At 39.4% G+C, this 24,206-nt stretch overlaps 1 protein-coding gene across 1 annotated transcript; it reads left to right on the top strand.

Annotated features, from left to right (window-relative positions):
- The first annotated feature begins 784 nt into the window (after nucleotides 1-784).
- On the top strand, nucleotides 785-21,855 carry LOC108889092 (doublecortin domain-containing protein 2). Its single transcript, XM_051076103.1, has 9 exons — nucleotides 785-1,487; nucleotides 2,351-2,405; nucleotides 5,484-5,560; nucleotides 5,841-5,975; nucleotides 6,470-6,619; nucleotides 7,660-7,714; nucleotides 8,422-8,599; nucleotides 19,266-19,336; nucleotides 19,902-21,855. Exons 1-9 carry the CDS (start codon nucleotides 1,201-1,203, stop codon nucleotides 20,940-20,942), a joined length of 2,049 nt encoding a protein of 682 aa, XP_050932060.1. The 5' UTR covers nucleotides 785-1,200; the 3' UTR covers nucleotides 20,943-21,855.
- The last annotated feature ends 2,351 nt before the right edge of the window (nucleotides 21,856-24,206 follow it).

Here is a 24,206-nt window from a genome sequence, read left to right as displayed (position 1 = left end):
GGGAAAAGAGTAAGAAGAGGTCTTGGTGATGATTAGCCCTCTGGTTCCACAGAGCAGCTGAAATAGCCCGAAAACAGACAGAAAACAGACTGTAGGCTGTGGTAGTACATGTCACAACTTCTGTGAGAAATATAGATAATAACCTGTTATATTTCACGGCTTCATATATGGTGGGAAATTTATTTCAAGAATTTGGATTAAAAAGATAGAACTGACATAAATGTACTACTATTTAATCAAGTTATATTATAAATTCATCTTGCTTTTAATTGGTTCAAAAAGAAATGTGCCACTTGACAATAATGTACAAAAGGACATAGCGTACAGATCTCCCTGTTGTTGTGTAACACAATTAGAGTACACAGAACAAACATGTTTTGTGTCTCACTTTCGGGACCGGGATGTCACCGGGTTTCCAATTGGTCTCTTGATGCCCAATTAACTTTCTCACATGGCTGTTGGAGTGTTTTACACCATTTAAGCGTTGCAATTTAGTTTACTGTCCCCCTCCCGACCCCCCGCTCACTGTGCTGGTCGTCGTGCACCTTTGCTTGTGTTTCCCCACTCACTGACAATGTGCATTTTATTAAATAAATCATTTTTTTTCTCCCTCTTCAGTTAATGATCGACTACCTGCCGATTACAACTAGGTGAGGTCTGTGGCAATCGGTGAGAGAAACAGCGGGGTGTTCCCATAGATACATCCCAACAGATGAGCTCCCATGATGCTCAGCCTACATCGTAGGGAAACTACAGAGAGTCGTTTGGCTTTTACCATCACCTGCTGCGCAGCTGGTGCACGCGAGGCGGATAACTCTGCGTTGTTTCCGTTGTAGCGGATTGAGATTCTGCAAAACTTATGGATAGCTGACATTTACGACGTTGGATCATCGTAACACATACTGAACTTACGTGCACGTGGTTTTATTTTTGTTCCTTTACTTCCTCCTCCTAACCCCCGAGTAGCATTTTGTCCTGAACGCTTTTCTGTCCAAACCATTGACCTCCTTGATGATCCGCGTGCCGCGTGTTTCTCCGCTCAACCGTAAACATTTGGCCAGCATGGACCAGCTCTAATGGCATTATAATGGACTGTAAGCTTTTGTCTGGCAGTTGGGATCAGCCCGTTGTAGGTTTATTATAACAACAGATCTCTATTCGTCGCGCGCGCGCGCGCCAGCCTGTTGTTAACGCACAAAGATGGGCTCGGAGAAGCCAAACTTTTTGTCACAGCCAGTCGTGAAGAACATTTTCATGTTTCGAAACGGTGACCCGTACTATGAGGCTCGTCGTATCGTCATAAACCAAAAGAGGGTTTCCAACTTTGAGACTTTGCTGAGGGAGGTGACCGGCGGGATACAAGCCCCGTTTGGAGCGGTGAGAAACATCTACACACCGAGAGGAGGCCACAAGGTGGACTGTTTGGAGAGCCTGCGGAGCGGAGAGCAGTACGTCGCTGCTGGGAGGGAGAGATTCAAGAAGATGGAGTAAGACTAAATTACGACTTGGCATAATGATATCAACTTTCAAATGTCTTTCCCCTCTCACTGTTTTAAGAGTAACTGAGGATGCAAGTGTTGGTGACCTGGCAGTAGGCAGGGAAGCATGCTGGTCAGTTGTAAATATTGTTAGTTGTAAGGAATTGAAATCTCAGTTGTATTACACACGCACCAACTGGGTTCCACACTCGGTGCTTGGTCCAGCAGCCATTGTTTGCATACAGTACATAAGACACTAATGATCAGACCTTTTGACTGGGTCATGGTCTTAAAATTTAAGTGACTCAACAGTTTTGCACCAGTGCTGAGTCACAGCATGAGGCAGATGAAATCAACACTGTAAAAATGTGTTCTCTGCTCTTCTCGGCTCTGCCCCGGCCTGGCCTTTCCTGGTCCTAAAAAAAGATGGACTTAGGTTGACACACAACAGGTAATGAGATTTGTGCAGTCAGTTATTCATAGAATGCAGAGGTGAAGCAGTTGCATCAGGAGGTATTCTGGAGACATGAAATTTGACTTTTGCCTTGTTAGTCACAGTATGAATCCTCTGTTGCAAACCTGAGTATATAATTTACCACAGTTGTCATTCTACTGTACCTCTCCCTGATATCATATTGTCACTTTAATGCCCAAAGGAATTGAATGCAAAATCAGTTCTAATGCAAGAGATGATAAATACATGAATAACTCCAAGTAAGAATTTACTCACAGTAAAAATGTTACAGCAGCTACAGAATAGATATTCTGCTTCAGCTAATCAGTGCTTAAATACGAGCAACTTACTTGCACCTTTTTAATCATTGTGACCTGAATGATTCACTTAGCCTTGTTTATTTATGTTTTATCTGCAGTTACCTACAGATTGGCTCTAGAAAGAGGAGGATGCTGCAGAGTCTTCACCTGCCGGTAAGGAGGAAGTCTTCCCTTCTGTCAGTTTTTCAGAAAGTTATTTCTGTCACAAAGTTAGTCAAGAAAGGAAAGTTCCCCTTGAAAGCAGCAAAAGCCCTGCTGTCGATGTATTCTGTTTGTTTACTATGTAGAGCAGTTTAGCTGTGGCTGTGTTGTGAGGTAGTAGTAAGGTAAGGTAACTAGCAGCAATAGCTGTGCCAGCCACTCCCAATAGTTATGATCTTTGGCATCACATCAACACAATCTGCAGAGATGGAACCTGTTAATTAATAATTTACATAGTCTTGTCAGTGATCCAGACAGTCTTGAGGTGTTGTGGATCTTATATGCCCTAACCAGGGAAGGGATCCTGAGGTTGAAAAAACACACACTGGAATGTTTTTGCTTCAATCATAAACACATTCTTTAACCGCTTTATTTTCTTGCATTCGTTTGGTTTTAGTTTTGGAGATTAATGAAACCCCTTTAGTGGCTACGTTTTCGCGCCCTGGTTTCAGTTTCAACAACATCCTTACTCAATCCAACTCTTCAACATTTGAAACTGCCACTAGATGCAAGATAGATGAGGATTTGGGAACATCACCTCTGCACCCTCGCCCCCACCCACAGTGTAAAGGTTTTAGAAAGATCATTTAAGCAAGGTGTAATGTTAAGCATTCCTCCCCATTGTTCTCTGTGAAGAATCACTTTGTTGTTGTCTCAATGGCCATGAATTATTGATTTATGGATCATAATCATCCCTCCTTTCAATGCATCTTTAATCACCAGCTATGAAGTCACAGCCAAAACAAGGGCGTCAGGCTCATCTATTCTGAAAGTCAGCTGCAGGTCTTCCTTCCAAATGAGAGCTGAAATTTTTTTGTTGTTTTTTATAATAAGGTTTACAGATATTTTAGCATGCTAATGTAAGTCAGAGAAAACAATGGGTCACACAAGGTCTCAGCAGTAAAAGTGTGCATCTCATTTTTTTTCCTTTGTCTTTGACGTTTATCTCTGGCCTTGTGGTCAGAGCCTCAGCACTGACTGTGTGTGCACCCGGCCTCTCTCCACTGTAACATGTTAATCACACAAAGAGAAATCAGGAACTACTCTCTGTGCTCTTGATTTTGACTTATCGCCCACGAGCAAGTAGCTGTTTTTCATCTCAGATAACCTCAAGCACTTGTTGCTGCTGTGATTGGCGAGCATTAAAAGAACCAATTTTGTTTACAAGGACCCCGCTTCCTCCTGGCTTACCCCACTTAACCTGGCTGATTATGTTGATTAATGATGAGAATGCAGTAAGGTGCTCAGCAAGTTTTGTTTTTTGGCCTTACTGATTCTGGGGCAATTACATGATGGACTGACAAAATTTTATGGTCACTGTCTTCGATGTACCACTCTTTATGTGACCCACTCTGACCACAGCTTTCCCTTTCACCTGGAAATTTATGTTTTTGTTAGTCTGTTTTTGATTGGATACGCTTTAGAGGACCCACTTCAAGCCGTGCTCAAACCTGCTGGTCATTATAAACAAGGATCTAAGTATGCCAATTGAGTTTTTAAGTGAGATGAAATTATTGAAATGAATTGGTCATCGTGATTTCTGCCAGCAGTCAAGATGTAGTACCTTGTTATACACAAAATCCATGCATTAGAAATAAAGAGCACTGATTTTGCTGTTAGCGTAGCATCTGCACTCTGTGGATAGAATCGAGTGGGCGAGAGATGTTAAGTATGTGAGCTGTATTGAAAGTAAAAGGTGTTTTCCCAGCCTGGGTTTCCTGTTAAAGGTGCTATAGGTTTCATCATTTGACTTATTAAAGCCACGTAACCGCACCAAATGATGTCTGCCAAATGGGATGGCCATTAAAATGAGCTGAGTGGACTTTTTCCCACTGTACTATAAAAGATCACGAGCTGATAAAAATCACTCTCAACAGAAAAACAAATCTGATACTTTTAATAGCTCCCTGGAGGCTGATTCATGCCTTGCCTGTTTCTGTTTGTTCCTGGGTTGGACTGGTTACCAGCCGTGTGGTTTATATTAGTCTCTGTGGCACACATGTAGCTGTTGCCTTTGTAGCACACATAAAAGGCAAATAATTAAAGTGGACATGCAAGCAACATTGTTGGGAATTTGATTATATTGGGATATTATTTGAATTAAAATATATTTTAATGTTTGTGTTATTTGTACAGTTTTTAGCCAGAGACATGGGGCTTAAACTCAATAACAAGACCCTGGTCTCATGCCTGGTTACAGGTATATCTCTGAACATGTCCCAACACCTTGTTTTAAGATGCACATTTTTGCGTTCTCCTTTTCACATCTCTGTTACCAGGGTGCACTCACAAACCCCAGAGGAGTTTTAATATACCTCCTACCATATCTCTCTTTCTCTCATAGGATCCAAATCTCAGTCTTAGTGTCACAGCAGGTTACCAGGTGTTATGGGACGGGACCTGCAGAGCTCACTCTTTGCAACCTCATAACCTCAATGGACAGAAGGATCATTCTTTTGCTGTCACAGAGATGAGAGACAGATTCTTTCAGTGTGGACAATAGCTCTTTCTCTTTGGCTTTTATGGGTGAAAGCTTTTGATGTCACACAGTACTGTTTTCAGGTACTGTAAACTGACATTTCTCACAGCAGAAAGAGAGAAAAAAAAACAAAAAAACAAAACAATTAAAAAGTGGATTCATTCTTTAAAAAATGCATAAGACTATACATAATATTGTCGACAATAAGCACATAATTCTACATCAAACTGCTGCCACCCTCCCATTCTCCAAGCACTTCTGGCTCTAGAGGATGTATAGTATTAACTCTGTTGACTGTCCTGACATGGGCAGTTATATATAGCAACTGGAGTTACCTTAAATGTTGTCCTTACCAACCAGAATATCAATACTGACTCCAGTGTTAGCATTGGTCCCTAAAGCAACGTTCACACAGGTCTGTTTTTCTGAGCCTCCACTGGGAAACGAGAGCTGTCCTCTAATCCCAAGAGGAAACACTGATCTGCTGACAAACTTTCAAAGCATTGATAGGTTCATGACATATTTCACTCTTTCTTATCTCTCCTTTCCAGCCCAAACCACTCCCACAGAATCGAATCGTTGTGTCCGCTCGATTTCTGAAACCCATCAAGGAGCCGTGTACAATATTGTAAGTTCAGTTTCCCCTAATTTCACACTAACCATCTTACACTGTTTTACCACAATCCTAACCCATTCATTTTGCCCGCAGAGTGTTTAGACCCACTCATATATACTGTACATATACAATAATTTAGCTGCCAGCAATGTCTTTCTGTGTTCCCAAGTGGGAGATAATGTCACAGACTGCTGACTTCCTGATGTCACAGGGACATGCTCGATCTCAGAGGAGATACACTCAGTGTCACTGTTATTTGTAACTCATATCCATGTGTATTTTCTTCACTTAGCGTGGTTGCAAATGGTGATGTTTTAAACCCCGCCATGAGGCTGCTGATCCACCAGAGGATGCTGGGCCAGTTTGACAGAATACTAGAGATGATCACGGAGAAGATGGGTTTGAGAGTCCTGGGGGGTGTCCGAAGGTACCACAAAAAAACAACAACAACAACAACAAAAAAAAAAAAAACATATGGAACATATGGACTGTATTTTTTTTCTCCCTACATCATGATATAATGTCTGTTTATACTTGTTAACGAAATAAATCAAGAACAGCACATGACAGAGGCTTCAGACTTAAACCACATGTTCTTCCATCATAACAGATGATCTCATTAGATTTTCTAGCACCTTGCTGCATACATTTGCATATGAATGAAACTGAATTTTCTTCAAACTGCTTCAAGTCATTTATGTTAGCGTAGACCTTTTTTGAATAAGTTTTCACTTGTTGTACGTGATACACACGCCCACATATTCTCTATAAAGACATGAATGTGGTTGTTGGTGTTAGTGAATAAATGACCACATGATGATTGTGGGTGGGCATTCAGCAACGAGTCCATCTCGTTTTGACTAACTGGTGCAAACACATGATGGAAATCGTGGGGCTTTTGACTCTCTTTGTGTGCTCTAGTCTCTACACCTATGAGGGACACCAGGTGACTGATGGGAATCAGCTGGAGAGCGGTCAGCTTTATGTGGCTGTGGGAAGAGAAAAGTTTAAGAAGCTGGCCTACAGTGACCTGCTCTTCACCAAACCAAGAGGGACAAGGAGGGTCAATGGGTAGGCAGAAAATATACTGGAATAGCACGTTCTCTGAAGACTGACATCTTGATAGAGAATCCAATTTAGTCAGTGGTTCTATCACACGTCTGCATTGTATTATTTGATAAACTGATTCTCAGAACATCTTCACATGTATCTTCTGAATGTTTCAGAAAGGCATCTCTTTATAGAGGATTATTTGGTGTTCTTTTTTTCTCCTCCCCCATATGACACAACCAGTTGAAAAATAATGCCATAGTAGGGTGTGCCTTTATAACTTCGGAATTTCCCATTTTTTCCCATGCTTACAGTATCTATATTGATACTCATCCTATAATACAAACATGAAAATTTTGAACTTGCACAAACTGATATAGAGGCTAAGATATAGAAACTATTAATGTCCATTTTGTGTGAATGTCTCTTATATACTGAATAAACCCCTTAAACAGGTGTTTTTTAATTGACCAGTATATCTCAGGTTACTGATTTGACATGCAGCAAACAACACTTTCAAGTGATACACATTGCTAGTATCCATCAGTATGTAGAACCTTGAGTTCTTCTTCATCAAGAGTTATAGAAATGTAAAAATGGAATACTATGGCTACCAGAGATGGTTCTTGGAGACCGTTCAGTTTGTGTTCTAGTGTGGCAACTAATTACTCCTCCAGGGCTAATAGCTTCCCTCAAACCTCCTGAAAGCTACATCCCTTAGCTCCAAATATTATTTGCAAGATGAATAATTTACTGCACATGAATAAAAGTTCTAGTGCTTATATTTTAAATTATTATTATTTTACTTTGAATGGACAAAAATGAAAATTTACAGTGTTTACAGTTTTCCATGCTCATATTGAACAAAAAATCTAATCTATCTATCTATCTATATATCTATATATATATAGACTATTTAATAGGCGTTTAGCTTTACCTATACTGGGGTTTACAAAATTACATGGCTAATATCAGATGTGCTCATGAACCAGTTTTGTAAAGCAGGTACTTCATATCATGTGTTTATGTAAATTACATCTTTTTGTCTGTTTTGTCTACAGAATGAAAGCCTACTCTCTTCCACCTATCTACAGATTCTCCAAGCACAATGGAAATGTAAGAACTGCATTATCCCTTTGCATGAATTATTTTGATTATTTAGGTTTGAATGAAATATTTTTACTGTTAAAAACAGTATTTTCTCTTGGATTTTTTTTTTTTTTTTCAGCAGCGGTGCTGGTGTGCGCACATTCGCAAGTACATGACGCCAGATCTGCCTTTACACGCACTGGTGGAGGAATAGTCATATTAGCTAAATTATGTTATCAGAATCGTTATATATAGGGTGATTATTGTTCACATTGTTATGTGTGTGTTAATTTATCAGGAGCTTTTAGGGGGAGGCCCAGATAGCCATAGTTCTAAATGTCAATGAATGAAATGCCTCAATGCTGACAATTGCTCACAATATTCCATAAAAATCCATAAATGGAAATGGATCATATAAACTCAATGTTTTTTTTTTTGTTGTTTTTTTTTTAACTTTCACTTGATACTGCCATATCATGTTAATGTGTCATGTTTTAACGTTTAGTTCCCCAGCCCTAGCTAATTTAAATAACTTTGGTCTTAACCTTCAAAGAAAATATAATAAGCACTTTCTCATATCAAAAGATAAACACATGCAGCAAGGATAAGCAAAAAGTCTCTTCATCTCAACAGGAAGATGTGCATGATATTTTGTACATTTTCTTCTTATTTCCACACTGTATATACAGTATATAAAGTTTGTCATTAACTGACTAGACTTCCACTTCCCCCAGAGTAAATCCACGGTTCAATATAGTGACAGTGGAGACTCCAAGGCCTCCCCTCCAGGCCACAGCGGAAACAACAAGGAACACCTGGCCTCCATCGTCAGAGAAATCTCTCAGGCCAGACTCCTCTCGCTCAGGAAGAAGAGGAGCGGACAAAGCATGACCCTCGGCACCTCTGACAATGGTAACATGGGAGAAAATAGAACAGAATCGAGTATGGAATTTATATTACTAAATGATGATATGTTTGTGTTCTGTATTAGTAATTCAATTATCACCAACAATAGTGATAAAAATGTCTTATTAATGTGTTGAGGTGTGATGACATTTAAAAAAAAAAATCTGTGACAGACTTCGATCTCAAAACTGTCACAGGCTATTGTTCTGCAGCTGCTGCTGAGTATCTACTGAGTGTCATCCCCATGTGATTCACCGTTTTCTATTAGTAATTGTTTATATGCAATTACTAATAGCGCTTGGATGTGTGTGTGTGTGTGTGTGTGTGTGTGTGTGTTTTAAATGACAAATTGAATATCTAAGTGGGTGTATGCATTCATGTGTGATTGCATGTGCTTGTGCAATTCAGAAGATGAGTGTTTGGCTTCAACAACATTCCCTCTCTACTACACCTGTCAAGATAATACGACATGGACATATACAAATTACCTCCTGACCTTTGAATGTCTGTATGTCTTAGTTGTCTTCCTCCATAGATAATTACTGCAACCTGTGGCACAAACAGGCCTATATAGCCTACAGTTAAGATTATAATGTATAGAGATATATGATGTAATGCATGGTGTTTGAAATCTTATGTAACCTGCTGTGTACTTAAATGCCCACATAGTGGCACTGTTGCCCTGCAAAAAATACAGCAAGGAATATTGAAAGTAGGTCTAGTATGATGACATTAACTGCTATTACAAGAAACACATTACGTCATCCTCTTGGCTTCTGATCATTCTTTTATAATGACCAGAAACTCTCTACTTCCAGTTAAACTTCACTTGTGTGCTTATTGGCAGCTGACACTCCTTCCACCATTAAGGTGTTTTGTTGCTTCAGGATCCTGATATTTTTTTTTTTCCATGAATGACATCTGCATTACATACAATAACTATTGGAGAGCAGTTCAGAGCATTTTTTTCTATTTTTTTATGATCATTTTACAGAAAAGGGATTTAGATTTTCTGCAGACTGCTGCTGACCTCGTTGCAACTCCTACTGCGGTATGAGCCACATTACGTCATCTCGTGGCTCATGATAGATGTTGCTGGTTTTCTCCTCTGGCAGGATGGTTGACAGCAGAAGCCCAAAGGAGCGTGGAGAATTGTGTCTGTGGTTCAGGGGAGCTGGCATTTTGCATCAAAAGAGAGGAATAAGGAATGTGTGTGTGTGTTTTGTCTGTATCTGTGTGTGCATGTGAGCATTTGAAATCTGTAATGTCACCCTCAAAATCCTCTGTACATCAGATTGTGTGGCATGTCATATTATAGCCACAGAAAACCATGCTGCATTATTGGTCCCCTTGGGTGACATTGACCAAAGATTGAATTAACAGACAGACAGCTCGGAAAACAAGATCTGGCATTAGACGAGATCGTTTGAACGGCTTAGAGAGCATATCACATTCTCATGCACCCTCCACTGACCTATGAAGTCTTTTGTTAAATGCTGACATGTTTACAAGAAACAACATTTTGCTTATTTGTTTGGCTCAGTAGCTTGGCGTCGTGGATACAGTGCAGTTTCTGTGTATGGCAGTTAGCCTGTCTCTGTCCATGGTGCTGAACAGACTCAACGTAAGATACAGTAGGTTCAAATGTCCCAAAGGCATCCTTATTCTTTTTTGTTCATTGCCCTGTCCAAAGAAAATCAATGCTGAAATATTATTTGTCCATTTGGCTTCTCAAAAGCAAACATGAGCTGAAATCATAGCTGCCCATTGGCTTACCACAAACAAATTAGCTCTACATCCGTTAGCCTTCCTGGAGCAGGTTAAGTTTAGTGTTGTGGTCTCGTTCGTCCAGTTTAGCTGCTCAGTGGGAACATAGTGTTTATATCACCTCTGCTTAGTGATTCACAGCAGAGCAGAGGCGTTTTTGGTGTTATTTTCCCCTTGGGGGAAATCCTGCCCTGGTCGGGTATGAGGTAAACACATCGCGATCTGCTGCCAAAAAGGAATGCAGCCAAAAAAGTTGGCTGACTGGCAGAGGCCGTGGAAAGAACACAGCATGAAACCCACACTTCAGATCTCTGGTGTGCTGGAGCATTGGAGCGAAAACAAAAGATTATTATAAAGGTGTCATGTCATTATAAATGTATTTGCGATGAGAGGAATAGAGGGAAGTTCAGAGAGAGATGAGAGAGAAAAAAGATAAATGGGACAGAGTGACCCTGTAACTTGAGATTCACCCTCTGTTCTGTGCTGACTCTGTTGTGACAGCGAGGTTAGTTTTTGTGTGTGTGTGTGTGTGTGTGTGTGTGTGTGCATGTGTGTGTGTGTATGTGTGTGCGTGTGCATGTGTGTGTGTGTCCATGTGTGTCAGTACGCCGGTCCCCATTATTCACTGTCTATCAGCTGCTGGGAGCCAGACTGAGGATGAGCGCGGCAGTTTCTGCCTGTGCGTATTATAAAGCTTCTGACTTTTCTGCTTCATTAGAGTGAACACAGTGGTGAGTGACAGCAAAGATGAGGGGGAGGCAGCTTGACAAGCCATGCAGCAAAGGTCATGGAATGAATTTGAACTTCCCATAACAAAGACATTTGGTTTAAAAGACTTAACCAACAAGACACATTGCCTGTCGTATGCTTCGCCCAACAAAGTTACACTTCATAGTAGCTCAGTTTGACCAGTGTAAGCTGAGAACACTCGTGTTCAGTTTGTAACCAATTAGCAGTTGTTGCTAACCTCAAAATAGAAGAAGGATGTTCACAAGTGTTCTTTTTCATACAGGGCCTTTGTGATCAGTTCAGTTTAATGGCTCCCTTGAGAAGGAGAGAGAGAGAAGAAGTAAAAAGAGCAGCAGGAATGGGGAAAAAGGAGAAGAATAAAAGATAGGAGAAAGAGGAGATGCTGATGCGGTTGGACACAGGTGAGGAGGACATAGGAGACAAAGAGAAGAGATGATAAAAGAGGAGGTTAAAGAAGAAGAGGGAATAAAAGGTTGAGATGATGAAGGGAGGAGAACATTATGAGGAAGCATGGAGAAGAGAGAGAAAAAAAGGAGCACAGGTGGAATCAAATGGCGAATGTGGTGAATAGCCTGAGATGGTGAAGCACGAGCGCTGGGTGTAAAGAAAGGCTCAGAGAGATATTGAAGGGTAGAGGGATGGGGCGGGATCAGATAATTGCCTTTCATTTTGATAATCTCTCCATTTAGAGTCATCAAAGCAGAATTTTACTTGTCTCTGCCCCTCGCTGAGGCCAAATTGCTGCTCTGAAAATCAACAAAAGAGCCTTGCATGTTGAGGAGGAAGGACAGACAGGAAGGTATGGATGAGAGGAAGGAGAGGAAAGGCACTGATGGAGGGAAGTGCGTGTGTGTGTGCGCGCAGTGGGGGTGGTGGGTGGGGGTCCACTGACAGAGGACAGAGTGTGTCTTAATTATCTGGACTCTTACATGGCTTGAACATGCCTCCGCGCATGCATTAATGAGGGGGCACAGCATTGCAAGCTTTTTGATTTGCAGAATTATGTGTGTGTCCTTTTCAAGTCTATCAAGCCTGAATGAGTATGAGTATCTGTCAGTATACGCAAATTTTCCTCCTTCAGATGATGCAGAGCATTGGACCAAGAACTGCAGGATTAATAAATGACATACAGACACTGCTTTTTAGAATACAAGTTTGTTTAAGGCCAGAAAATCAGCTTGGATCCCTTGCTTGTCTCAGCAGCGTGAAAGGTGACTGCTTCAAACAATCTAAAAGCAATACCTGTTAATAGTAAATTTTAGCTTTAAAACCTCAAGGGCATCCTCTTCCCGCAAAACCTTGTGTTATGAATAGCCTGCTACTTCCTTTTCATGCACTAGGGCCCATATTTGAATGTACTGCAGCAGGAGCCAATTCAATTTATGATACATGACAGATCCACGTCACGTCTGTTCCCATTATTTTCCTCGGAGGGACTTTGATTGGAAGTCGAGAAAGTTTAAGGTTGAGGCATTCTTCAGGAAAAAACAAATTTCAAGAAGTCAAAATGGAAACATTCTTGGTATTATTTACAAGTTGAATGTGAAAGAAATGAAGATTGTTGTGTGTGTGTGTGTGTGTGCGCGCGTGCCTTTGCACATGCATGGGCCCATCCAGCCAGATCAACCTTCTGCCTCTGGTGTCATAAAATGTGATGCTGCCTTGGGGAATTAGCCCTGTTAGCATATGTTTCTATAATGCCTGTCAGCATGAAATAGGGTTCAAAACAGCCTTGGGAGGCAGTAGACATGTACACAAAGAGGCTGTGTCTTAAATCATGTGCCTGTGTCAAAAAAAGAGGTTAAGCAGCGAAGGATGAGAGATGGCAACATTTAAAGTTTTTATTTTTCCCCTTGCCAAGTTCTTAGAAAGTGTGGTTTGTGAGCACAGTTTTTGTATGTGTGTTATGTGTGTGCCTGTGTTTCCGTGCATTGACGCACACACTTGTACGCCACATTTCAGACAAACATGACCATCCTTCCCTATCCCTCCTTCATTCTTCCTTTCCTTTCATCTCTCTCTTTTCACTACAGTAGAAAAAAAGGCTTCTTCATGACCCTTTGATGCAGGATTACTGGATTAAAGAGCAGGGTAGCTGTGCTAATCTGCTACGTTAATCTGTTAACAAGTGTTTCAGCTGTGACACACAACGGTGTTGGCTATGACATGCAAAGCATAAGGTTAGGGTAACGTGTGACACTCTCAATGACACAAATTTTCTTAAGGCCTGTCACTTTTAATCTAGGCCCGCTTTGCATGTTTTAGGGGCCTTTTTTTTTTGAGGTTGAGCCAGTAGACGTGCATCTGAAGTGGTTATGATAGAGCATCTGCAGGGTTTGTATAAGCCCGAGACGCTGAAACAACATTGACATACAGCCTAAATGGCAAGAGTAAATATCTGACATTTGTGGGGATCTAAAATTTACATCATGTGTTGGAGACAGGCTTAAGATAGCATCTGAAGTTGCTGTGCTGCCAGAGCAAAATGCTGTGTGTCCATCCCATAATGCACTTGCTCATACATTATTACAGGTTGTGTATTACAGTCATCAGCCAGCTGTAGTTCAAATAATGTAGTTTGGGGTCAAAGAGAACATGAAAACAAATTGCACAGGATGTAAAGCACATCAGCAAAATGCTGAATTTAGAATTTTTCACTGAGGTCTTCATTCATACTTAATACAACGGTAAAAAATATTACTTTCAGTCTATCTTGGTTCAATGATCAAATACTCGACCACATCCAATGATAATTAAGTCACTACTGAGGAAGACTTTAGAGCATAAAATAGCTTAATATTGCTGCATTTTGGAGCATGGAGTCGTGCATGCTTGTTGAGAAGGAAGAAAAATCCAGTTTCAATATCTGTCCATATTACACTTATTAGACATGAGCCTTTTGGAATAAAACCTTCATTTAATGGAGATACTGGATAGTAAGGTTTCAGGCAACTGTGAGAAAAGTGAGAGAGAACAAACTCCATGAATTATTAAAATATTTAACTGAAGCCATGACCTTTATAAATATTACTCGGCCTGTCTGACTGCAACATTGTTAAGCAGAGCTCTCCTCTGATTTAATGTCAAAGCTATTTAAGCACAGGACTGCACATAAGAGGCATTTTCTACACCACTGAAAAGGTTCACTTCAGAGATAATGGTATGGTATCTTATTTTTATATGGGTGCATCTCGGAAACAAACTTTAATGTAAAGAATGTTATGCACCAGATATGCTTTACAAAATCAATGTCATAGACCATGTGCCCACACAAGAGAATGAGACCTGTTTCTCTTTTTAGTGCATTCAAGATATTTGAAATAAATATGCTTAAGATGTTATGATATTTTAGTCATAACCACAGTTTCCATCAGGCTTATTGAGTTTTTAAAGGGACACTCCAGGATTTGAACAGAGCATGTCCATAAAGTAAAAAAAAAACAACAAAAAAACAAAAAAAAACATCTAGATCAAAAGCTGCAGAGGCTGAGATATCATATTTTATTCCACAGATATGGTATCTGTCATTAGAGAAGCTTCCTTTTTACAGGCTAAATAGAGCTTCAAGTAAACCGAGCTCCATGTATAAAATTGGTGGTGTACCCCTTTGATAGAATTGCTGTGACTGTCTTTGCACACTTGTGTTTTAGAGACTGAGATGTGCAGTATGTTTACACGGAGCCTCACCTTAACCCCAAATCTAATGATTCTCTTGATACCCTTGCTTTGTGCTCTTCTGCCTTGTAAACTGAATTCTATGAAAATATATTGTGTGTATGCATGTGAGAGATAAACACATGGACATGCAAAATGTCCAGTCATCAGATTTTACGCTAAGCAGCTGGACTGGTTTCTCGGTGTCACATCACTATAAATGTTTTAACAGGACCCTGGTCAGTGACTGGAGCACACTTGCTGAGTGGCAACATTTGATAATTACCATTCAGAGTTACTACCCATGTTGTTTTACACCCCACCATAATTCAGGCATGTGCTGACTAGGGTAAATCAGCAGGGTGTATATAAGCAATATACTGTACGGTGCTGTGCTGTACTGTATGGTGATATGCAGAGAGTGGTGTGTGGAGTGATTTAGGTACATTAGGTGGTGTGTCATGGCTTGAGTGTTTATTTAACACTGAAGAGCTAATCCACTAGAAGTAGAATTGGCTTGTGGAGGCCATGTTAATGATTTTTCCATGCTTTGGTTTATAAGCATGCAGTAAATACACTGTGTATTGAAGCAGTGATTTGGTTTTATTCAGAACTGCAACCTCTTAGGGATGTTGTTTTGAAAGAATGAGGATTCTGCTTTTGTGAAGCCAGAAAAAAGAAAACACTATTGACTAGTCCGTCCAAAGCATTTCCAGGAACATGTCTCTCTAGTATGCTTGTAAGACAGATGTCATCCTGTCAGAGGTTATAATGCCTGAGTGTCTCCAGGTGCACATTGACTACAAAAAGAATGCTGTGGATGTTAGGTTATCAGTAGACTGCACAGTAAGTTCTGGGTAAAGATTTTCTAATAAGCACTGCAATAATTGGAATACATACAAATTCGAGAAAGGCAAATAGTTTTTTTGTATTTGATGTTTTGTTTTGATATTATCAGTGCACTTTCTTGAAAAAACCTCACTAATATGGTTTTCTAGTCGTGTCTCAGCACAAGACAAAGCTTTATTCAGTTCAGTAGGTTTTCCCTGAAGTGGCACAGCACTGAGGACTTCTTCTAATCCTAGAAAAATGACATTAAAGCTTCTAGAGAAACTAGAGGAAATGATTTGCACAGCATTAAAAACAGCAGGTTTCTCCAGGATGGTGATTTCGCAGCCATAAAAAGCATCATACATCCTCAATGAACCTATTCATGTTTTCAATTTGCAATGGAAAAAAATGTATTCTTGAACTTGCCTGCCACAGATTTCCTGTGGTGTTGAGAACTTGATTGCACTGTATGGCTTTTACACAGAAATGCTTCCTGGAGGGGTGGAAAAGCTTTTAAACTTATTAGACCCCACAGTTCTCTGCAAGGCATGGCTGCCCACACAAGGAAACACTGAATTAATGCACATTGTCTCATTTGCCATTAGAACTTCATGTTCTTCATAAAAAGAGAGTGATACTATGCAGTTCTTTTATTTTGTTCCACAAAAAGACAAGTCTTTATTCCCATAAAACATTCTCCAACTCCCTGTTGAGTTTAATCTCATTCTTACAACTTCTGTAAACAAGAAATGACTGCTGACAATCCCTTATATGCTGTAGAAGAAGTTGGAAGATGTACCTTTTTGCTTACACTGTGCCAGGACTTGAATAAAAAAAAGATATTCTGTGGCAGATTCAGGGTTCATCTGAGCATGGGGAACCACAGGGAGTTGTTTCTTGCTGTGTTACATGTTGTTTTATTAATTAAGTTGATTTATGTAATCCGTACATATTTCATGGAATAGTTTTCACATTGTGTTATTCCCCTGTGGTATCAGGGTTACTAGAAGTGAATGAGCACATCAAATGGAAACACAGATCAAAGAAATGCTGCACCATGTTATGTGTCTGAGGTGTGGAGATGGAGATCACAAAAGTCCTGTTTTTATTTATTTATTTCATTTTTTATAAAGCAGTCCCCTAAAACTAAAATCCCAAAATCCCACAGAGGCAGAATGTCTGTCTGTGTGTGTGTCTGTGTGTGTGTAAAGAGATATATACCGTTTGCTTGTTGTGGAGTGGGAGGTTATTGTAGTTTACTACCTGCTATCACTTCATCTTCAGTTGTGTTTTATTACATTTCTCTGGAACACCAGTCATTTATAACTTTACCTCTCATAAGAATGGCAGCGAGAGCCATTTATGTGAGTAATTATACCCGCTTACAGTTGCATCCTTGTTTTACTTCACTCTGATGGATGAGATGTAGCATTACCCCTGAAATGTGGGTGTGCTCTACTGGTGTTTGTGTGCCAACAGTGCATAAATGAAGGAAGGAATGTGTGTGTGTGTGTGTGTGTGTGTGTGTGTGTGAGAGAGAGAGAGAGAGAGAGAGAAAGATTTTTGCATGATTATGACAGAAAGAAAGACATTTTATTCACACTTGCACACACATACACAAAACTGTCCAACCAATTGCAATGCTGGAGCCCAAATCTACTGGATTTAATGAAGAGCAAGAAGGGGGAGACTAAATATTGTATTTAATTTGATTTAGCATTTTCATGAGCCTGTGCCTCATCCTCAAATCACGTTAAGATGTTTAGAGTCGTGGTGGCTCATCCACTGCTTACTGCTTACAGTCAATCGTTCGGCCCTCGCCACTAATGAATGCAGGCGATTTCCATAAAATATTCTTAAAGAGGTCCGTTATTATTACCATAACGTTTCATCTCCTACCATAGCTAAACTTCAATCAGTTTTGCATTTGAAATGCATTAAATGTCTCCATAAACTCTTCTAATCTCCACCCGAGTCATTTTTCTTCTTTAACTGGTATTTGTAGAAAGGGAAACTAATATTAAAGACATTAATTACACTGTTCTCTTTTTTTTTCCTCCACACTCTTTTGCCGCTTATTTCTGATTGGAAACTTCAGTCTCATCCAGTGTTTCAAAACAAGTGCGTAATTATGTTGTTTATCAGAGCGTATAGTTGTATTCCTCTTATGATGTTTAGGGTTAATTACTCCAAGGCCTTTGATGCACATGCTCACATGAAAACTGAAAATCCCCACATTAATTTTGCACTCCAACAAACCTGCCTTGCTGAGCTGATTGCTTCAATAGAAACGAGTGTGTAGCTGGTATTGAGTTGCTGTATTATGTCTTCATTTAAACAGAGGGATCCACAGTATCACTTTGCAGTTGTTCAGACTGTCTGTGATGACAGGTGTTTCCTCAGGGGGCCAGTGGAAGATGTTTTCTGTAGCGGAAACTAATCTTGTGGACTGTTATTAAGGCTCATCATATTTCATTTCTTTTTTTCTCTCATCTTTTTCTGCTGCCATGCGAGTACTTTATTTAGTCTTTCTCGCACAGTTTGTGTTGGACAAAATAATCTTGACACAAGGTTGCAACTTAAGTAAAAATTGGAAACTGAAAAAGCTTCAGCAAAAACCAGAAACCAGTCATTTATCCAAATTAAAAAGAAAATGGAGGGCCCATTTCTCCCTTCATGAGTGCCTACGCTAACACTGAAAACCACTGTTAGTGATAAACATTAGCACTGGAATCTCTGAGCAGTGGTTAAGGTAGAGCAACCTCTACCTTATGAAATATACCTGTGGTGATCATGAGGATGATTCCTGTGGTGGTGATAGCAATAATGATGATGAATATGATAGTAATCTAATGTGACATTCATATTCTCAATCTTCTCACGACCTTCAACTTCCCTGCAGTGCTCTTCCCACCCCTCAGCTTGTAAAATGTTTACTGTCTCTCTCTCTCTGGCACACGTCCATTGTCTGGGGAAGTTGTTTACTTGCCTGAAAAAAAAAGTGATGAGTGGTTCCCGCCTTTACCACCAGGTGTCACTCTTGTGCTGTGTTTGTTCAGGTTCTGAAAACATAACTGCTGAATAAAAGCTGCACAATTTCAACAAGTCACTTACAGGAGAATGTATAAAAGCTTTGTTATTCATAGAGGAGGTTTTATGGATTTCTGAAATGATGTAATGGGCTTTGACTGAATTACACAGCCTATTTGTGATAGTTGTATATAAACAAACACAGTGCTGTGGTGTACCATGTACGGTGGTGTATTCTGCTTCATTTATTCTTGTTGAGTCTCTTTAAGACAAAATGTCACTCAGTTAATCAAAATATTGTTCAGGTCTTTGATGCAACTGATATCATTTTATTATATTTCTGTTAATTTTGTCTGTTTTGGCCCAGACAAGTCTACTTAAGTCTGTGTTAGATAAAATAAATGTCTCTCATTCACACTTATCACTCAACTCCAGGTTATATTGACCCTAACAAGCCCATTCAAGATATAATATCACATGGATGTGATGAAACACATTGATTTATATGTGCCATAACATCACAGTGAAACATTCTTTATTATTTTTTTCTTTAAAGGAGAAGTCAACTTCCTGTAATATCAGCTTCGCTTATCTGCCTTGCTCAGTGCACCCGGTTAAAATGTCTCCCTCTTATTCTCAGATGACCTGGAGTCAAAGGTTGATGATGGAAACACTGACAACAAAACACCTCAAGACCAGCCAGCTGAAGAGGTACATACAGTAGTATACATAATACACTACTGCAAAGACAGTTTTATAAACAGAGGTAAACTGTGGGTAAACATTCTGCTTGTCTCATTAGGGGGTACAGCAGACACATTTCCGGCCATAGTGTTGTCAGTTTGGTTATTTGTCGCATGTCAATCTTTTTGTCATGGTTTTCTGGAAATAACTTATTATGATTGTATATTTATATCATCAGGAACTGGCTGAGTCTGATGCTTCTTTTCTGATGATTCTCATAAGAATGAGACAAAACTTTTATTTCAGCTGTTAATTCTTTAAGACACAGAATTGATACTAATATCACCCATGTGTTAAGTGAATAATTAATTAATTATAGAATTCTGTAACGTCTCTTATTTAATTACCCCTTGATACCCCCTGATTGATATACCGTTATAACCACTTGTTGCATATTGAATGACATTCCATAAAAAAGGTTCTTGAAAATCTCATGACATTATAGAGCTATCACTCTCTTTCAGGAAAGTGTAGATCACACACACACCTACACACATTTAGAGAAATTGTTTTTGTGGCATTTCATCCACAGAAACCTGCAGATAATGATGCGAAAGCCACAGAGGAGAATGGTTTAAAGGAAGGCGAGCAGGACGAGGCTGCTGCTGAAAACACCACAAAAGAAGACACTTTGGCCGGCAAAGAAGAGAAGGAGGAAAACCAGGAGAGAAATAGTGAAACTGGGGGAGGGGAAGAGGAAAAGGAAAGTAAAGAGCCAAGTAATGAGAAAGCAGACAAATCAACAGTGGGACCTGAGGAGGTGAAGGAGGAGGTAAAGGAGGAAGTAAAGGAGGAGATGAAGGAGGAGGTAAAGGAGGAGATGAAGGAGGAGATGAAGGAGGAGGTAAAGGAGGAGGTGAAGGAGGAGATAAAGGAGGAAGTAAAGGAGGAGGTAAAGGAGGAGGTGAAGGAGGAGGTGAAGGAGGAGGTGAAGGAGGAGATAAAGGAGGAGGTAAAGGAGGAGGTAAAGGAGGAGATGAAGGAGGAGATAAAGGAGGAGGTAGAGGAGGAGGTGAAGGAGGAGGTCCTGGATGAGAGTAAGGAGGAGGTTAAGAGTGAGGAGCAGGGGTCCAGCAGTAGCAACGGTGATAAGAGCCAGGATAGTAAAGAGAAAGAGGATGGAGGCCATACATCTTCTGAGGGTGAAAAGGATGAGCAAGTTAAAGGAGAAGGAGAAGAGAAGCAAGATAAAGATGATGAAAAGGGGGAGGAAAGCACTGAGGACCAAAATAATGATGTAGACACAGAAAAGGAACAGAAAGAGACAGAGAGCAGCAGTGACCCAGGGAACACTCAGTCAGATAACGAGACAAAAGAGAACGATAATGACAGAAGCAACAATAGCAACAGTAACCAGGAGGAAGATGCGAGCAAAACAAAAGAGGGAGAGTTGGGAGAAGAGGAGAGAAAGGTGAATGGAGAGGTCAGTGGAGAAGATGATCAGGTGGAAAGTGAAGCAGAGCTGGACATGGAGGGGAACAGTTCAGCCAGCAAAGATACCAAAGCAAATGGAGAGAAAGGGGAGGATGGTGATAAAGAAAAGCAGGAGAACAGCACAAAAGAGAAGGATTAGGAAAGAGAAGTTATTGGATGAGCAGTGCTGAAAATAGGAAGCAATATTTTACAATACAATATAAAAATAAAGAAGGTGGCAGAGCAAATTCATGGAAAGTAAAGAAAGCCTTGAGTGCAGATATTTAGTACATGGCCTTGTAGAAGTTGCACTGAAAAGAAGATAGTTCCACAACGCTGAGCAAGTAATAGAATCTTTGAATGGCTGACTGCTAAATGATGGCAAGTACAAAAACTGTTATTATTAACTACTATTATCATACAAATTTCAGGTATGTATTCAAAAGCTATTCATCAAAACACTATCCATGTCTGAAAGAGACAAAAGAAATAAAAGCTATACTGATATATTTTTTTATTTTCCATTGAGACATACTGTTAACTCTTGGGCTGCTTTGTTGTTTCAGTATACACTGTGAGCACTGTAGTGAGTGATGCAGGGAAATAGAAATATATAAAGCTGCAGTCATACATTATGTTTAAATCCAAAAATATAAGTTTATTTTTAACAGGCATAATTCTGCTAGCTGCTTATTTTGAAAGAGGGCTTTTGTATGTATGATATTTTTTCTATTTCCCAAAGCAAGTGATACAAATGAGCCTTTTAAGTGAGTACAATAAGCTATATGTAATACTGTATGTGTCTGAATATTAAGCTAAATTATATGATGAATTAATTTGAGAGTCTTCTTTGTAAAGCTGTTCCAAATCATAATCCTTCATTATTTAGTCATTATGTCTCATGAATATTTGTTTGTTTATTTATTTATCTTATACCAAAAAATCCTGAAAATTATAGTTAGGCATCTTTAAAAGATGCTTTATTGTAACAGACTTTTATGCCTTTGTCAGTTCATTATAAAATTATGCTTAATCAATTTGTCAAAAAAATAAAAATAAAAACAATACTTGGAATGTTGGACAAATTGGACAATCTGCTGTATGTGATACAGATTATTTACTTTACTACTTATTTACTTACTTGTTCTTATTTTGGTCTTGTTTTAGACAACAGTAGTGAGCCCTTGGTTTGCCTCTATTTCTGTTTCTTCTTTTCTTTTTTCAAACATGGTTTCTTGCTGGAAATGGGCAATGGCGATAATTGTAAACATTGCTGTTGCTTTCCACTGCTGGAGACAGCTCTTGGCGAACAAAACAAAGTTTGATGCTGAATTCACAACTTTTCATCAAGATTGGTAAGTAAACAGCTAATGATGGTAACTGGCTATGTAGCAAAACCAAAAACTTACATATAGCACCTTTAAGGGAAAGTTAGTGGCCTGTCATTACTGTACTACTACTATGAATATGAACACTCCAAAATGAGTATGTCTTATGCCCAGTGGCAGTGTAAAAAGTACATTTGTCTCTGCAGTGTAGAATAGTACAAGTATTGCATAAAAAAGAAAATAGTCAAGTAAAGTACCTCAGACCTTTAGCTCAATGCTTAAGTAAATGTGCACCCACCTTTTGTATATACTTTATAGATATGTATTATATAATGTTGTTGCTGATGTCACATGTAAACAAAAAGGAATAAGCCCTTTGCAACACTGGAACTCATCATTAAGGAAAAGGAGGTGACAATCCTCACCCCCTGTAGCCAATCACTTAACAGCAGAATATGGTGTTGAATAATATTTCAACTATTTGTCTAACATTAGCTCCAAATCCAGCACAGACAGCAACAGTGATGAATACCATGTTGCCAGGTCAAATGATCCTCAGAGCTAAAGGCAAGGCATGTTAGAAATACAGCTGATGATGTTGGAGTTAAGGAACATCACTAGTATGGTGCACAATTCTTTTGTCATCTCTTGTATTCATCTCAGTCAGTATTTCCATGCAAACTAGTCATTTTTTAAACTCTGCATAAAAACATTTAGAATGTAATGTAGCTAAGACTTTTCATTTTCATTCAGTCATTTTGCCTCTCTGTTTTCCCATGAAACAAGGTTGTATAAAGCAACTGTAAACTGCCTTCCACTGGCAGGAAACTATAGTGTGACCCGCGATCTAATTTCAGCATCTATGATGCCCTCACCACCCTCTCATCCCTGCAGCTGCTTAAATTGGAATTCATGCAGTCAATGTGTTTGTGAGTCACCATCCCATGAGAGTGGGAGAGCATGGGTGAGAGAGAGGGTGAGGCAGGAGGAGAGAGCAAAGAGCAAGCGACACAGAGAAAGGCAGAGGAGGTGGGGGCCGGTGTGTGTGTGAGTCATACAGCCTGACTGGTCGGGGTGATGATCCTTAAGGTGCTATTTCTGGAGTTACCATCAATTCTGTCTTATCTCCACCACTGGCCCCTTTCAGTGTGTGTGTGTGTGTGTGTGTGTGTGTGTTAATAAGGCCCTGAATAGCACAGACACTCTTGTGCACTTCCCCTACCTAAATGACTCTTCTGATTGATTACAAGCTCCTACTCAGTGTAATGAAGTCTTTATATGTTGGGAAACCATTGACCGTTTGGAATCTTTTATTAATGAAAACCAAATCCTACAATTCTTCATTTTCTCTCTATTTTCTACATAAAAGGGATATACTATCTCCAAGAACAAGAAAGGACCCTGCTTAGACACATAGAGTTTATTATCTCATTATCTCAGGTACTTAAAAATACTTAAAAGTGTCAGTTGTAGGGCAAAATTCAAAACAGCAAAGCAGTGAATTAATAAGGAAAACGATGCTAAAGAATGAAGTACAAGAATAAAATGACATTAAAAAAAACAGAACTATTCTAGATAAAAAGACAGAACAACAGATATTCAGCCTAATGTCCCATGTGAGGTTCTCAGTATTATCAGCTATTAAGTATTATCATTAAATATTAGAAATTTTTTTTTTCTGTTTATTTGCTATTGAGTTTAATGAGTATATTTTGATATAAGGATACACAGAATCTTCACACATTTTGAGCTGCAGATATTTCAGTTTTATTGTGTTCTCTGAAAAATAGACATCCTGTATATAGACACTGATATATATTTGTTCTTTATCCAATCCAACCTTCCAATAAGTACAGTATACTTTTATTTTTATTTGATGGGAGAATCCACTGTTACATCAGGAAACAATTAGAGATGGAATCAGAGGAAATGAGATCAAATTCAGAATTAGAGCAGAGAAAATCTCCATCTTGGATTTTGGATTGCACTGAAGTTCTCAACTTCAATCAGTTGAAGGATAAAAATAAAATCACAATTCACAACTATAACTCAGCACATTTATTGACCACTTACTAAAGTTCCAATGACACGGGATA

Source organism: Lates calcarifer, linkage group LG15, assembly GCF_001640805.2.
Source record: "Lates calcarifer isolate ASB-BC8 linkage group LG15, TLL_Latcal_v3, whole genome shotgun sequence".
NCBI lineage: Eukaryota > Metazoa > Chordata > Actinopteri > Centropomidae > Lates > Lates calcarifer.
Note: the sequence above shows the minus strand (reverse complement) of the source record. Positions and strands in the feature narration are given on the sequence as shown.

Bases quoted from the DNA above. Each gene is read 5' to 3' on its own strand.
- LOC108889092 (XM_051076103.1), top strand. From the start codon at position 1,201: ATGGGCTCGGAGAAGCCAAACTTTTTGTCACAGCCAGTCGTGAAGAAC. The intron at 5,976-6,469 runs GTACCACAAAAA...TGTGTGCTCTAG, and splicing joins GTCCTGGGGGGTGTCCGAAG to TCTCTACACCTATGAGGGAC. The intron at 7,715-8,421 runs GTAAGAACTGCA...CACTTCCCCCAG, and splicing joins TCTCCAAGCACAATGGAAAT to AGTAAATCCACGGTTCAATA.